The 16,088-nt window shown below is 35.7% G+C and overlaps 1 protein-coding gene across 13 annotated transcripts in view; it reads left to right on the top strand.

The window, feature by feature from the left end:
* Window positions 1-16,088, top strand: part of RANBP17 (RAN binding protein 17) — a 434,785-nt gene that overhangs the window by 293,178 nt on the left and 125,519 nt on the right. For 12 of the 13 annotated variants that reach the window (XM_063724390.1, XM_002816186.5, XM_054556222.2 and 9 more), the window contains 2 exons: window positions 12,600-12,673; window positions 13,693-13,773. In XM_063724390.1, the coding sequence (XP_063580460.1) occupies window positions 12,600-12,673; window positions 13,693-13,773 (155 nt within the window). Of the gene's footprint in view, window positions 1-3,892; window positions 3,953-12,599; window positions 12,674-13,692; window positions 13,774-16,088 lie in introns of all 13 variants that reach the window. The other variant, XM_054556221.2, reaches the window with a different exon arrangement.

A 16,088-nucleotide genomic window follows, 5' to 3' on the forward strand; every position in this document is an offset into this window, starting at 1 on the left:
ATGAACATTGAAACTTGTCTTTACTTCTTAAAACGGGCTTCAAAATATGAGCATTTCTACTAAAACAATGTGGCAACATATTTGCTGATGAAAGATTGTATTTACCATTTTGAATTGCCTTAGAAAATAATTGCCTCTACAAAAGGAAACATCTGTATGATAGCACATGGTTAAAGCTGCCATCAATTTTTAACATTTGAGGGTTGAGCTATGACCTTTTATGATGACTGTGAACAGTAACTGCATCCATTAGCCATAAGTTTTGTATCTTTATTTTAGTAGATGGTCTAGACTGTAAATATTAGAGAATCTAAAATAAATCAACATATTATCCTAAGGATACAAAATGTAAGAGCTATTTGTGGTTGGGAACCTTTGACAGATAGTTTGGATGAAGCAGCAGATTGCCTGCCTAGCGTATCTGGTCTCCATTGCTATGCCTGCAGGCAGTTTAGTGCTATGGTTGTATATTGATGTCAGGGTTAGTACTGAGTGGCTAGCAGTGACAGATGTCTATAATTACAGGCAATGCTTCCAGTATTTCTGAAAAGCCAGCCTATGTTGAACAATTATCTTATTTCTGCCTTGCCAAAGAGCATGTTCCAATTGCTAGTATTAGCAATGGTGAATATAGCGCTTTATCTGCTGCCTTGGGACAAATGTGAGAAAAGCACTTGGTTATAAAACATAAATGCAAAATATTTTTTCAACATTTTAAATTACTTAAGTTCAGTGTTTTCCTAATTTTTATCTCCCCATAATGTTTCTTTTGAAGGAGTCTTGAAATATAAAAGCACATTTGGCATACTTATTGGAATTTTGTTTTCCCCTAGGCCTTGCGTGGCTCCCCAGCGCCAGTATCCCTTGCTTTACTGAATAGATGTGTTTAAGCAAGTTGGCTTTGAAACAAGTTTCTCCTATGTGAATTGCATTTTCTGGTTGACACCCATTACAAAATTGGAAATGCATTTCCATGGAAAATCTCCTATGCCCAATAAGTTTAGTTGGAAACTTTTAACAAGAAAAATTATAACATAATAGAAAATTTTGAAATGTGCTGAACACCTTAGTACTGGTGGCTTTCCATTTGCTGAGAATTGCAATTCTCAAGTTTTGTTGTAACCTTTTTTTTTTCTTAAGCCTTTTGACCATTTATTGTCCATTTCTGTCTCTCAGTTTTCATGGTCACTTCCTTCCATGCTCCCTCTTGGCCCACTTTTCTGACTCATTAGAAATGTTTTCATGCTTGTTGGTGCCAGTTCTCACCTGCCCTTTTTATCTGGTCATTTGCATTCATGAGCTGTGGGCTGTCATACCACACTTTCCAGCAGGTGCGGCTGCCTAACACATGATACTCTCTAACCTTCCTAAAGATTAAGGTGTTGGGGGTTAAAACATTATCCATGTTGTAAGTTATGAATCCTGTATTTTCAGGTAATGTAGAATGAGAAATATCTAGGAAACATCATTTGAGAATACAGTTTATCTTCAACCTTAATCTAACCTGCAATGAGTTTCTACTTTGCATTTAACCGCTTTGCTGAATTATTCATTACATTTTCTCATTTAGTCTTCTCAGCAATGTTCTGTTTAATATATATGAATATCATTTTGCAGAAATATGAAACAATTTCAGAATTAAAAGCTTGTTTAGTGGCAGACCCTTGGTTTCAACCACATCATCTTACTCTGAACCCAGTTTGCTTTTCACTGTATCACATTGGCTATGTATGTATTTAGGCATGAGTCCAGGAATGATCAGTTTCAGAGTGTGATGACTGATAATGCCAATATCATAAGTTTCATCTCCATACTAGCTGTTTTATTTCCCAAGGAAAAGACTCATTTCTTTAACTGAAGATTGGTTGTCTAGTCCTGGCTAGCCATCAGTCACAAAAGAACTAAGCTAGATCCTTGATATTTTATATCCTACAATAGGAGAAGCAACCTAGAACCAATAGTCTAGTGTCAGAGATCAGTAATATTGTATTTATTTCTGAAAGGTAGCCCCTTTCTGTTCCTGCTGTGAGAGAATGCCCCTTGGGAGCCCATCACCTAAAAACTCTTTTAATAATTTAAAACTAATGATGGTGTTCTGGAACCCCATGTCTGTGTACATTAATTTAGTAAAGAAAATTTGGGCTGGGCACGGTGGCTAACGCCTGTAATCCCAGCACTTTGGGAGGCTGAGGCAGGCAGATCACGAGGTCAGGAGATCAAGACCATCCTGGCTAACACAGTGAATCCTCGTCTCTACTAAAAAAAATACAAAAACTTAGCCGGGCGTGGTGGCAGTCGCCTGTGGTCCCAGCTACTCGGGAGGCTGAGGCGGGAGAATGGTGTGAACCCGGGAGGCAGAGCTTGCGGTGAGCCAGGATCATGCCACTCCAGCCTGGGCAACAGAGTGAGACTCCATCTCAAAAAAAAAAAAGAAAAAAAGAAAAAAGAAAAGCAAATTTGGACAATTGGATGGACCTATTGATCTGAATGGGAAAACTTTGATAACTTATTGGACACAGTGATCATCTACTTACTCAGTGAGCTGAAAACTTACTTTGGAGATAGGAAGCAGGAACTTGTATTGACTCAAAAAATGAGGATGAAAGATTTGAATCTGGCAATATAGGTGATGTAGATAAGTTCTTGAGATAAAATAACACCAAATATCACAGACCATTCTGTTTTTCTCCTGACTTTTTTTCTATCACTTTTCTTACTACTTTATTTCTTTGCAAGACTCAAAGACTAGACCCATTATTTAATATTAGAAGTTATGTTACCTTTCATTAAGACCCTCTCCCCTCTAACTACTACTAAAGCTACTCACATACCCACTTAGAACATATATCTATTTTCTAGTATCTAGTCCAGACAAAGCACAAAGAAAAGAGACATTCCAATAAAAATAATAGGTAACACTTATGAAAATTTTACTGTATACCAGGACTATTAGAGGTCCTTCACATAAATTACCCATTTTAATCTTCTCAAAAATTCCACAGATTAGGTACTACTCTCATCCTTTTTATATTTGAGGAAACTAAGGTTTAAAGGGTAAGCAACTTGCTCAACATTACTTAGTAAGTGGCAGAATCTCACTAGTCTTGGGCTTCAGAGACCACTTCACTAGATTACCTCCTATTTTGTGACATTATTCTTTGTAACCCTAGTTAAAAGATGTACTTTTGCCCATCAGAAGGTTACTTTGCCTGCTTAAGTCATTAGCCTCAGTTGCCACACTTCTATAATGAAAGTGCTTCATGGGAAACAGTACTAAGAGATTCTTTTTTTTTTTGAGATGGAGGCTCACTCTTGTCGCCGAGGCTAGAATGCAATGGAGCAATCTCAGCTCACTGCAACCTCTGCCTCCTGGGTTCAAGCGATTCTCCTGCCTCAGCCTCCCAAGTTGCTGGGATTACAGGCATGTGCCACCACGCCCCGCTAATTTTTTGTATTTTTAGTAGAAGTAGAAGCAGGGTTTCACCTTGTTGGCCAGGCTGGTCTGGAACTCAGGTGATCCACCCGTCTCAGCCTCCTACAGTGCTGAGATTACAGGCGTGAGCCACCGCGCCCGGCTGAGATTCTTAAAAATCATTCTGTCAAATATTATTTATGATTTATTCTTTTTTAGGGCTAGCTTTTAGTATCTGGTTTCTGGAATTATCTCATTGAAGCAAACCCATTGTCATTCATATAACCACATCCAGAATTTGAACAGGACTTCACCATGTCTCCGCTCATGGGCTCCAGAATAAAATCAAAGTCCCAAGAATATTATAAGTAACAACCACAAAGATTGTCAGCCACTTTCTCCTTTTATTTGAGATTGGGGAGGCCTTTTGCTCTTATTTCTGGTGCCAGGTGGCAGGTCCCTAAACTTTGTGCTTTTTAGGTTGTACGCCTGAGGAGTGATGTACCCAGAGTTCCAGAGAAGGCTTGGAAAATAGTTAAGGTGAGTTGGGTTGCTGGTTATGATGGTGGAGCAGCAATCTTTATGCTTGTCTCACTACAGCCTCAGATTCTAATTAGTAAAACAGGCATATGCATACAATGATTAAGTGTAGGCATGCATTGTCTTCATTCCCTTTTTATGCACTATTTAATTCTACAATGTTCATATTTTATAGCCAAAGGTTTAGTAGTCCACTAATAAGCAGTATTGGCTGCAAAGCCTATATTTAATGTGGTTGCATAGTACAAAAGCACCCTAGATTTCTTGATGCTAACATTGCTGAGTAACCAATTATAATCAGTTATTAATACTTAAGAAAGTTTTATTTGGCTACATCGAATAGCATCTGTTATTGAACAGGGTCTAGAGCACATGTATCCCTTGTGTCAGAATGTGTTTCTGGCTGACACCTTTAGGAGGTACGGGGGGTTAAACAAAATATTTTACTTCCCAGTTCCCCACCTCTACTATCACCCTCTCACCAACTTCATCCAGCATCAGCTTCTTTGCTCTAAAATTTAATCATGTCATCTTATAAACTTGCTATTGCAAAGAATTATAAATATTCCTTTAACTGTCTGAAATGCTCTTTCAAACCATGGTCTCAAAATCCTCTACTAAAATTAAGCCTTCTTCCCAAGCATCTGGTGCCATAGCCATAGTTAGCTTCTTTTTGAATGGGCTTGGGGAGATAATATATTTACCCAGGGCTTTACCATGGCTTTATCCATAGAAGACTAGTTTAACAGAAGCTTGGCCCCAGACATGGAGTGAGTTGGCAGCCGGCAGGAGCAAAGCTGTGTCAGGACAAATGTACACTCTCCATTTTCTCTGGTTGGCTTTCAGCTGGTTGCACCACAGGAGTCTTTCTGTGGACTGCATATCCTGTGACCAGTAACTGGTGCACTCAACCCAGGTCCCTCTTGGCTAGGGACGGCCTGTCGGGAGGCATTAGGTTCATGCTGGTGGAGATCCTTAGTCAGTGGCTCCCTGAAGGAAAGTAAGGCAAACCGCCAGCTTCTGTTGAACAGGTGGTAGTTAGACCCTAGATCTGCTTGGGGGTGGGAGGAAAAGAATCTCTCCAAAATTACCAGCCTTGCTGGTTTTCACATTATACCTGTACTCTTTCTAATAAATTATTGTTTAGAAACTGACTCAGAAATATCTCTGACAGCATCTGGAGCTTTCTGACTTTTCCACCTTCCTTAGCAGTCTGGATTTGGGCCCAAGTTAGAAATGGAAACCCCACTGGGGTGCAAGCAAAAGAGGAAGCATGTTCTTAGCCATGCATCAGTGGAGGCCCCTACTGGGAGAGGGGATTATCACAAGGCAGCAGGCAGCCCTGCACCCCAGCCTGCTGAGTTCATGCTTTGTGCCACAGGATGTGGAGCGAAGGAAATGTGAGGCCAAAGTGGTCACTCCAAGTTTTCTTATACAATAGCTTATTCAAGCAGACTGGGAATGCCTCTTAAGAGATTTGTTAGGTACATGTGCCCTTAGCAAGATGGCCACCACAGATGGTGGGTTCAGATATTCTAATTGAAATAAATGTTTAACATTCAGATGTATTTTATACTTCCATAACCAGTTTTTCTTTATCAGATGCCGTTCCTTATTCAACTGAATGAGGCAAGCAGGATTATTCACCTTTTACCACTTGATTTCCAACATAAATTATGGTTTTAAAATTAAATTCTGGCAAAAGATTTTTCTGTCTAATTTCAGGCTTGTATTTAGTGATGTTATTTGAAATGATATGGAAAAATTAGTCACCCAGGATTAATATGGATCTATTCAGTGTCACTAAGTTTGTGTATTTAATATACAGCAATGATGTTTGTACCATTAATTCTCTTGTTATGGTGATAAGTTAATTGTGATTATCATATTTTATCCTGCTTCAAATGTTAATGAAAGAGCCAAGTACCTTTAGTTCCAAATGGTTTAGATCCAAGTCATTAAATGCTCTATTCTTTCTTACACCTCTCCTCCTCCCTCCTCTACTAATGCTTTTCACATTGATGAGGTCTTTCTTATAGAAAGCACTGAATTGACCTCAAAGGCACTTGAAGCCTAAAATAAAAATATGAAAATTGATTTCTTATTCATAGTAAGTGATTTCATACTGTGTTCCTAAATTCTCTTCCTAAGGAACATTAATGCTTTCATTATGTTGGATCCTTTCCAGTGACAGATTTTGTTTTACCAATTTACAACCAGTTAAAAACCTTCATTAATAAGTCATTCCAATAGATTGAAACAGTACTTGAAAATTCACAGTAATATTTGGGGGATCTTTTGTGGTATCACTTTTGTATTACCTGATATGTTTTTGAGAATAAATTGGTTCAGAGAAGGTTTGTCATCCAATGGCAAAATACTTTGTTGTTGACTTCTACTGCACTAATTTTCTGCATTGAGCCTGCTTAAACAATGTACTAAAGCTCTTTGAGAAGTTATAGCATCTTAAACATTTACAGAAGGCCTAAGGGTATTAAGTTACTATAATTTTCTGAAGATTCATTATCCAAAATCTTAATTCATTATAAAAACTCTTTTGAAAACCTATAGAACCAGTGTTTTCTCTTATTTTCTTATTTGCACAGAATGAGAGAATTCGTTGTTCTTTTTAATTTGTTTCATGTGGTGCTTTTGAGTACATTTCATAGAGGGCTGTTATTGAATTTCTGTGACTGTCATTATATATCCATACAATCTTTAGGAACTAATATTCTGGGTTTCCCACTTCTGTAATCTACTTCAAATTTAAAGATTGACATAATTGGTTTCCTCAGAGTTATAACCAGAATGTTAGAGACAGTGCTCCAGATACCCAAGACTAAGGATTAGGATTGGAAAAAGAAATTTTAAAAATTATTATGGCACATGCTTTTTTTATTCTTTAGTAAATTTACAACTCAAAATTATGTTGCTATTTGTAGTTTATGCTCTCATCTGTTTTTCTTACCTAGTTCCCTTCTTAAAACCATATGTAAGATCTTTTAAGCTACTTGCAAATTCTACAGGCAATATTTGTCATTTGACGAGTTGAGAATTTGGAGAATGTATTGGCTCATTGAAGCATTATGTACTATCCAAATGCTCTTTTCTTAAATTTATAAGAACCTTTGCAGTAAAATAAATATGGCTAAGAAAACAAATATATTAAAACAGTTTTCTAAGAGCATGCCTTCTCAGATCTGTAATAATGATAATTCCTTACATTTCTAATCACTTTGCATATTTCAGGAGCAAGAGAGATGGGTAACTGGTTAAAATGGGTAATTTTTCTAGCTTCTAAGACAATAGCCATTGAGAAGTAGAAAGAATTTGATTTTGTATCATGAAATTTTGAGGCAGTTCCTCTATGCCTTTAACAAATGCAATTTCTGAGTGTTACTAGAAGGTGTTAATTTAAAGTATTTGTAAAGATTTAAGAGTTATGGATACAGATTATAAGATTTTGTTTATTTGTTTTAACCGTCTTTATGCTGTGTGAAAATCTTCAAAGCACCTTCTGATTTTTCTGTTATTTTTCATGTGAAGAGCCTTCTCTTCAAAAGGTGTTACCTGACCACTTTGGCACCTACTATGCAGAAGGGTCAATGAAAGGTTGTACAGGGAAACAGCATTTGTTGAGTAACTACTAAATGTCAAGCTCTGAGTTTGGGATCATCATTTAATCTAATCAAATGCCCATAAAGTAGGTTTTTTTGTGTTTTTTTTTTTTTTTTTTTGAGATGGAGTCTTGCTCTGTCACCCAGGCTGGAGTGCAATGGCGCAATCTTGGCTCACTGCAACCTCCGCCTTCTAGGTTCAAACAATTCTCCTGTCTCAGCCTCCCAAGTAGCTGGGATTACAGGTACACGCCACCATGCTCGGCTAATTTTTTGTATTTTAGTTTGGGGTTTCACCGTGTTGCCCAGGCTGGTCTCGAACTCCTGAGCTCAGGCAGTCCTCTCACCTCAGCCTCCCAAAGTGCTGGGATTATAAGCATGAGCCACCGCGCCCAGCCTAAAGTAGGTATTATTATTATTACTGTTTTATGGGTAAGAAACCAAGATTCAGAGACCTTAAGAAACACCTAGTTAGTGGCAGATATAGAATTCAAATGCAGGTATCTTTGGGACCAAAGTCTGTGCTTTTTCTACTTCGCTAAGTTTATCACGACAGCGTTCTAAGACAATATACCACTGGAGATGTAAAGAGAAATAGACATTTCCCCTGCATTCCAGGAGTGCATGCTGAAAATAGTGGAGGAAACATATTCACGTGGAAATTAATACTACAAAAATATCATATTCTATTATATGTTTTGAGAAGTGCCCGTAACAGGCTGGCAAGGTTTCAAATTAAGACTCTTCTTACTGAATTTACAGGGAGAGCTTCTTCCAGAAATATTATTTAAGCATTAAAACCACACCTTTTAAAATGACAACATTTTACCAATGTTCATCCCAGATGAGTAGGATTTGGGGTATTTTACAGGGGGAAGAATACATGCCTTCTATGGGTTGTTTTCCTTTTGTTAAAGAATCATATATGAAATGGGGTTGACCAAAATGTACATTTTAACCATATATTCTTTTTATTCATTAAAGAAACGTTATTGAGTAGTAGGCATATGAGATTTAAAAAAAACAGAGCATCATTTCTGCCCTCAGGGAGCTTACAGTCTGTTATGCAGCCATATTATGAAATGCAGAAGGAAAGAAGGGAGGAGGGCTCAGACAGGCAAAAACTTGGTTACAGAATGTGCATCTCTGACTATATAAAACTCATAACCAAAGGCATAACCATATATTCAGTGTCATTGTATTGGCCATCCTTCTCTGAAGGATGACCACACAGATAGGTTTAGTCTCCTATTTCTTAGATTTTGACTCATTTTTCATTGTGATGAGATTATCTTAATAGATTCTGAAATAAGAGACAAGGAATCTGTGGACTGAAAGTGAGTTTTTTTTTTTTCCTTGTCTTGCGTTCCTGTGTAACTCCTATATACTTCCTTAAATTAGATACTGCAATACCGTTTCTTCTTGGTGTCATAAAAATTATTTCGGGTGAAATAATAAAAGTTGTAGAAAGTGTTAAAAACTCTAAATACTGTGTTAGAAGATTTTTCTGTAGAAGACTTTCATTGACCTGTGCTTGATGAGAAACAATTTTGTAGGTATTTCCTAACTGAACAAATTACTTCTCACTCCCAAATTATCCATGTTTAAAAGGGATAATTAAATTTCAAATGTTTGGAGACATTTTCATGTTTTCTGCATGTTATCTGAATGATAAGGTACCTTGAAAAATGAGAAACAGTCTTTTAAAAGAAACGCTGTAATCATACATTGATTTTAAATGACCCTGTCACACGTGAAAACAAATCAGATTGTTGCTCTTAATGAGCTTTTCAATTTACTATTCAGTAGATCAGATAAGTGGATTTAAGAGGTAATGATCCTGTTTAGTACTCAAGCTTGACTGTCAGATCCTAGTAGTGGAGAGAAATCCCCAAGGACAAAAGCGTTGACACAGTTCTAGATGGGATAATGGGAATCAAAGCTAATGGATGATAAAAGGAATGGTGCAAGTTACAAGGATAATTGTGGATTAAAGCACTGCCATGTGTCAGTGTTGACTGTTTTTCTAGTATATTATTGGGTCAGATCTGATGCTTTGAGAAACTGTTTTGACAGCAGAACACAACAGACCTGCCTGCCTAGCTTCCTCCTCTTTTGAATGCCAGGGACACGATAGGTAAACTTCCTTGTAGGACCCATTGAATTAGAAAGTTAAAATGTTTGAAATGTCTGAAATCACATTTTAAAATGAATAATAAAATGATTAAAACAAAAATTATGTTATGTCTGAGTTTTGCCATAAAAAAGGCATTTATAATGTCTTGAAAATGTAAAATTTGATTTTACAAAAGTCCACTATAGTTATGTTATCGAAAACAAGAAAATTAACCAGTAAAGATGTAAATACAATAAGAAGGAAGTAAGTAATTTGAGATAATTCCATGGCCACATCCTTTCCAAAACCAGGATGTCATGGAATTTATTATTAATTTCATTTATCTATATAAATGATCCTGTATACCATCAAAGAATTTGTGCTTTGAGTTGTAGTAAAGCTAGTTTAAACATACTCATTCATATTTTCATCTTCGTTAAACAAACGTGCCTTTTAAATTCCAGTCAGAGTTAAGGGCACACAGTCTCTGGCCCTGGAACTGAGCAAGTGGGCAAAGCAGGGCACACAGTAGGGTGTCTGATCCCTACTGTTAGTTGATTTTATAAAACTGGGCTAATTTTAAGGATTGCTTTTGACAAGGATGCCACTAAAATAAAATTAAAGACAATTGCTGTAATCAGGTACTAAATATTCAAGCTGTTCTCTCTAGCTACTTTTCTTTTTCTGTTGTAATTTACGATTCTATGTATTTTGTCTGTAGAATCCAATATATGCTTAATGGGAAAAGTCATTTTTCTTTCTTTGTGTAATATTCACATTAAAATATAGTTCTAGTAGATCCAGACCGTGTCTTTTGCCGCTGCACATTAAAAACACGTAGTATTCACTTCACAAATATTGCCTTAGGTGCAATAGTAGGGACACAAAGAATAAGGCATAGTGTCACCCCTCAAGAAGCACTCAGTGTAATGAGGGAGATTGACATCCAAACAGTTACAGTGTGAAAAGCGCCATGATAGAGGAATGGACTGGATGTTGTGGGAACATAAAGGAGAGTTCAACTCACTGTGCCTAGGAAGCCTTCAGAGGAGATGATTTTTGAATGAGTATAAGGGGAAAAAGAGGAAGAAGACTGATTGAGGCAAAATGACCAGCACATGAACACATAAAAATCTGAAAATTGCATGAGATGCTTCAGTGATCCATCAGCATTTTATTGTGGCTTGAGGTTGAGGGAAATGTGGAAGATGAGGTAGGTTGAGGCCAAGTTGTGAAATGCTTTGTGTGCCATTAATCATGTCAATACTAGGTTTTCCAAGGGACCCAATTTGTATACTTCTATATACGAGAGAGGTTTGGCATCATGGTGAGCTTAGGGAAACTTTCCGTTCTACATATCATTCTTCATTTGAGCCCTCTTTGTGCTTAAAAGTTTGTGATTATTGAGGATTGTTGGTAACTAACTTCTCTGGATTCTCTATCCTTAGCTCCCTCTTTCCCCCAAACATCTTACAAGCAACAGTGGTCACTTTAATCTTGTTAGAGATGAAGGCCTACTCTCATGGGCAAAGTCACAGATATATAATCATTGAAATGCTTTTCTGTAGGGCTCAGAAGTTAGTAGGTAAGGCAGCAGGAATTTGAATCTCAGTCTTCCTTTCTCTCTCTCTTGTCTCTCTCTCTCTCTGTCTTCCCCAGCTTCTCCTCTCCACCATTCAGCCCCTCCTGCCTTCTGTCACCCTCTACACCTAACCCTTCCTCCTCTCCCTCTTTTTCTCTCCCTCTGATTCACTCCATCAGCCTGAGGAGAAGCCTTCCAGACACAGGACTCAGGTTGAAAGCCTGGAACACAACCTGCTGGTTCAAATGGTGTTTAAAATCCAGAAAAGAAATTTCTACAATGGCAGCTTTCCTCCCCTCTATGACCCTATAGCTCTGGGTGATTTGTGTTGCCCCTGTGATACGTTCATGACCTATGGTGGTGTATCAAGCTCGTGTTCAGATATAAAAGACAAAAGACAGAGGGAATAGAAGCTATGTTGCTGTACATAAGAAATAGGCAGATTAGGAGAAAGTGAGAGAACACAATCACAGAGGATCAAATCACAGAAGAGAAATCCCATACAGCTGGTGTCTGGCAGGGATAACCTGGAATCACACCAGAGCATCAGGGAGTATGGAGGTGTCAACCCACCTCTCAGCTTTGCCAGGCTAGTAAGGAGTATAAGTGGCATTTTCCCACTTGAAGTGGGATATGTGTTTATAAGCCTAATGTGGCTTGGACTGAGACTGAAATGTTGCACCCCAAACTCTGCAACCAACACTCCCTAATTGGAAGCTTAGTGGATTCCCAGGCCCTGATGTTTTCAACAGAGAATCCCTGAGCTTGGGATTTCAGTGTCAACATGAAAAGTAAGACGTACCTGTATATTTGGGGAAGCTTAATAGGTAATATTTGAGGAGAATTTCTATAAGTTCTTTAACTTCCTTTGATTTTTTTAAATCCTTATTTTTATAACTGCCTTAAATAATCCTGAAATGGTTAACATTTTGCTGAAATCTAGAATAGGTGGAAAATTTTTAAGTGTTGGAACCTTTTGTTGAAGTACTCTACTTTCCAGCCCTTTGCATACCTACTCCCGTCTTCCAGAAAGGGGTGGTCTACCACTTTGAGAAAAAAAAATGTGTGTGGTGTGGTGGGAGTAAAAGGGATATATGAGTGTGTTTGTGTGTAAGCGTTTATATTTTTCAAAATAGGAGCAATCTGGAGGAAAAAGTTAGCAATTTTTAAAATTATAAGATTCTTTTTAAAAAATTCATTTGCTCTCCCACCCACTCCCTACCTCAGTGTGGATACCACAGTGCATTAAATCTTATGTTTGTTCAATTTGAATAGTCTTTTGAAAATATATGTTAATAGTAAAACTTTTAACAATGAAATGTTTTAATGCAGGTATATGCTCGTATGTCAGAAGTCTTAGGAATAACAGATGACAACCACGTTCTAGAAACATTCATGACAAAAATGTGAGTTCTTGTTTTGGTCTTTAATTTTTCTTTTGTTGTTGTTTTAAATGTAATAGATCTTTTTATTGTATTTAAATCTTTTTATATATTAATTTTTTAAATAAAAGACTTAAAATTATGCTTTAATTGTTAGAATGTTAGCATTGTTCTTAACTGAAACTTAATTTCACATATTGAAAACTCACCATCCAAAGGACATTGTAATTTGTCAAGTTTCCATACAACTGTAGTGTGCAGCATCAGATGATGATTTTAAAAGATTTACAGACCTTGACTCTTCATATCAATTGGGCAGCATTTTTTTTTTAATTTAAAAAGAAAAGCACGCGATTTGAAAGACCACGTGAAGAGATTATTGCAAATTGAAATCATTGAGAGAGGTCTGATAGGGCATTCATTAGTTCTAAGAGAAACCTATGGCTAGCAGAGACATATTCATGGAAACTGTCCTTATATTGGACTTATAACATTAGCAGAATAAACCAGTTTCTAGTCATAGACATAACTTTGTACACATAACTTTGTACACATAACTTGTATGCCTCCACCTGGCACCCCGCTTTATCTGTGTAACAGACAAACAACACTGTCTTGATTGCAGACAGCAAAGTTAGATAAACAGTCATGATCATAAGAAGTGAGTTTTGGAGCCACAGATTCATGGTTCATTATTTGGCAGTAACAGTGAGCCTTATTTGGCTTTCTTTGTAACTCCTGCTTTTCCTCCCTAATATGTTTTGGGTACAAACTTGTTTTCCAGTGAAACACTTAGACAACTTTTAATTTACAAAACTAAATATGTAGAATTATACACTATTTGGAGAGCAATATTCATTGCAGATTGCATATAATTTTGAATATGCTATTGAAAGAATAGAAAATGTTTTTAAGCCTGCTTTTCACTTTCGAAATATTTGTGATTTAGGTCATCAAACTTACATAAATTTATGTGTATTCTCTGGTTCTCCTTAGACAAGCAAATATCTTACTTATAATTAAAGACTTTTTTTCACATTTAGTGTTACAAACCTTAAATACTGGGGAAGATGTGAGCCTGTAATTTCAAGGACTCTTCAGTTTCTAAATGACCTTTCTGTTGGATATCCTTTTCACTGTATATCTGACATTATATGTAAAAAACCTAGCAGATGCATTTAATTAACCAGGTATTTTCCTTGTTTATAATTTCTGCAATTTTTAAAAAAAATAAGACCTTTCATTTAGCCTTATCTGTAAATGCATGTTTTTGAAAGGTTTTAGTTAGCTGTATACTATGAAGCATTTAGTCAGAATCACTGTTGAATTTATATGGACATATAGATTCCTAAGTAGTTATAGTTACATTTATACTCACCCAGGCTAATAAATGGTTATATAAGAAAGTATGCAACCACATGTATTTTAGTTCATGCTTTTTTGTAATTGTCAGAAATTCGTGTCCTAAAAGAAAGTATGTAACTTAATTTTAAGGAGGTCAAAATGTTCTAAAAATATTACCTTATAAAAACTGCATTCCTGCGAGTAAATATATCTCTAATATTCTTCAGTTGAAAAGAACATCATTTTCATTAGTTGAAAGGCACAATGGAGTAATACAAAGAAAATGATAAGTTTTTTGACCATTTCTTTGATTATTGCCCCCACCAAATCAACATCTAATCTAATCTAAAATAAGATTTCCCATTATACATTAAATGTTTAGATTTCTCTGTCTAGCAGATTTTTAAAATTCTAAAACCAAGAATCTTCTTACTAAATTATAGTTGACAGTATTGTCATATTTCTAACAACTAGAGAGAATCATGTAGATTGTCTTTTCTACATTAGCTATCAAATATATAGGACTTGTGAAAGATAAGTGTTGGATTAGTTGATCACTAAGATTAGCTGATCTTTTAATATGAGGACAAATTCTGAAAATGGTGGTGTTGGATGGAAACCTTTAATGTAGGTTCATTCCAGGAATATGTTTATGTTAGTTAAGTTTAAAATTGTATTCCTTGGTAAACCATAAAAGATTTCCAAAGTATTAGACACCCACTTTTGTGCTGGAATTTAATATGCAACTTTTTATTGGAAAATAATCGTCCTTGTCTGGCAAAATCCACCATGCAATATTTCTGTTAGTAGGTATAATGCAATAAAGACAGGGAGGGCTATTTATCACTACAAATTTTGAGGATTTCAGGATTCTTTTTATTATTTTAATATATTTCTTTGATATTAAATCAGAAAAATGATAAATTACACCTGTCTAGGCTGTTTTTCCTTTTTACTGGAAAGTGATGTACAACCCAATTCCAATGGTCATTTGGCTTTTTAAGATATGTGTTTTTTCTTATTAAAAAAAAACTCAACCCATATTTTTTTCTAATAATAATGCTGAAATACTCTTTATTTCTAACATATGAAGTGGTTTATAAGTACTTCCTAGTATTGCAAACTCTGGCCTTTTCACAATGAATTACTTTGAGAGCATATTATCTGCAAAGAAGCCTCAGTTATTTTATAGCATATATCTATTGTTTAGATTTACCCTATTTTTTTAGGTTGAAATTGATATTTAGTATAAAATTAATTTGATTTGTATTCTTTTAGTGTAATTTGCATAATGCCTAATTTATTTGTATCTGCTATTTAAGATCTTTTTTCTATCCTATTAAACCTATTATATATTCTTTAATTCACATATTATAGCCTTCTATTTTACATGCTGTTTATTGCTTTTGAGTACTTCTCGAAGTGAATTAAAAAATCATATTTTCAGAAAACTTACTAGATGAAAGTTTAAAAGCTATAATATTTTAAACCAGGGGATAGGAATGATTTCAACATGGGTACATTGATTTATATTTTTTAGCAATTATTTCAGGTTTGCATATTTAGAAATATATATTAGTTCAATTTGATTTCAGTGCTCAGTTATTTGAATTATAAATCATTATGTCCCTTCTAGCTGATCAGTCATGAAATATCTTTGAATTCATTTACATAATGGAATATGTGAGTGGTGTATCTGTTTTAGTGCAGTTACTGGTTACCTAATGCATGTTTTGTTTTTCCAATTGATTTCTTTATTATAATGTGTTTTTCAGTCTTGATTTTAAAGCAATACATTATTTCTGTATTAGGAATAAGATGACATTCTTCAGCAATAGAAACACTTATGCAAGATCAAAATCATCACCTATAGGCCCTTGTTATTGGAAATCTGTTTATATATTAATATTCAAAATATTTTTATTTAAAATATTAGAAGTAAATGAAAAGCATGTTATCTCACTATGAGGTTTTTTAATGTTCTTTATTTATAGTACATGTCTTCAGATACTTTGTTTTATTTTTTCTATTTTATCTGCTTCAGATGAGCCTTACTCAGTGTTTATGGTGCTCAAGGCCAGTCTCTGAACTTTGG

This window comes from Pongo abelii, chromosome 4 (assembly GCF_028885655.2).
Source record: "Pongo abelii isolate AG06213 chromosome 4, NHGRI_mPonAbe1-v2.0_pri, whole genome shotgun sequence".
NCBI classification, from domain to species: Eukaryota; Metazoa; Chordata; class Mammalia; order Primates; family Hominidae; genus Pongo; species Pongo abelii.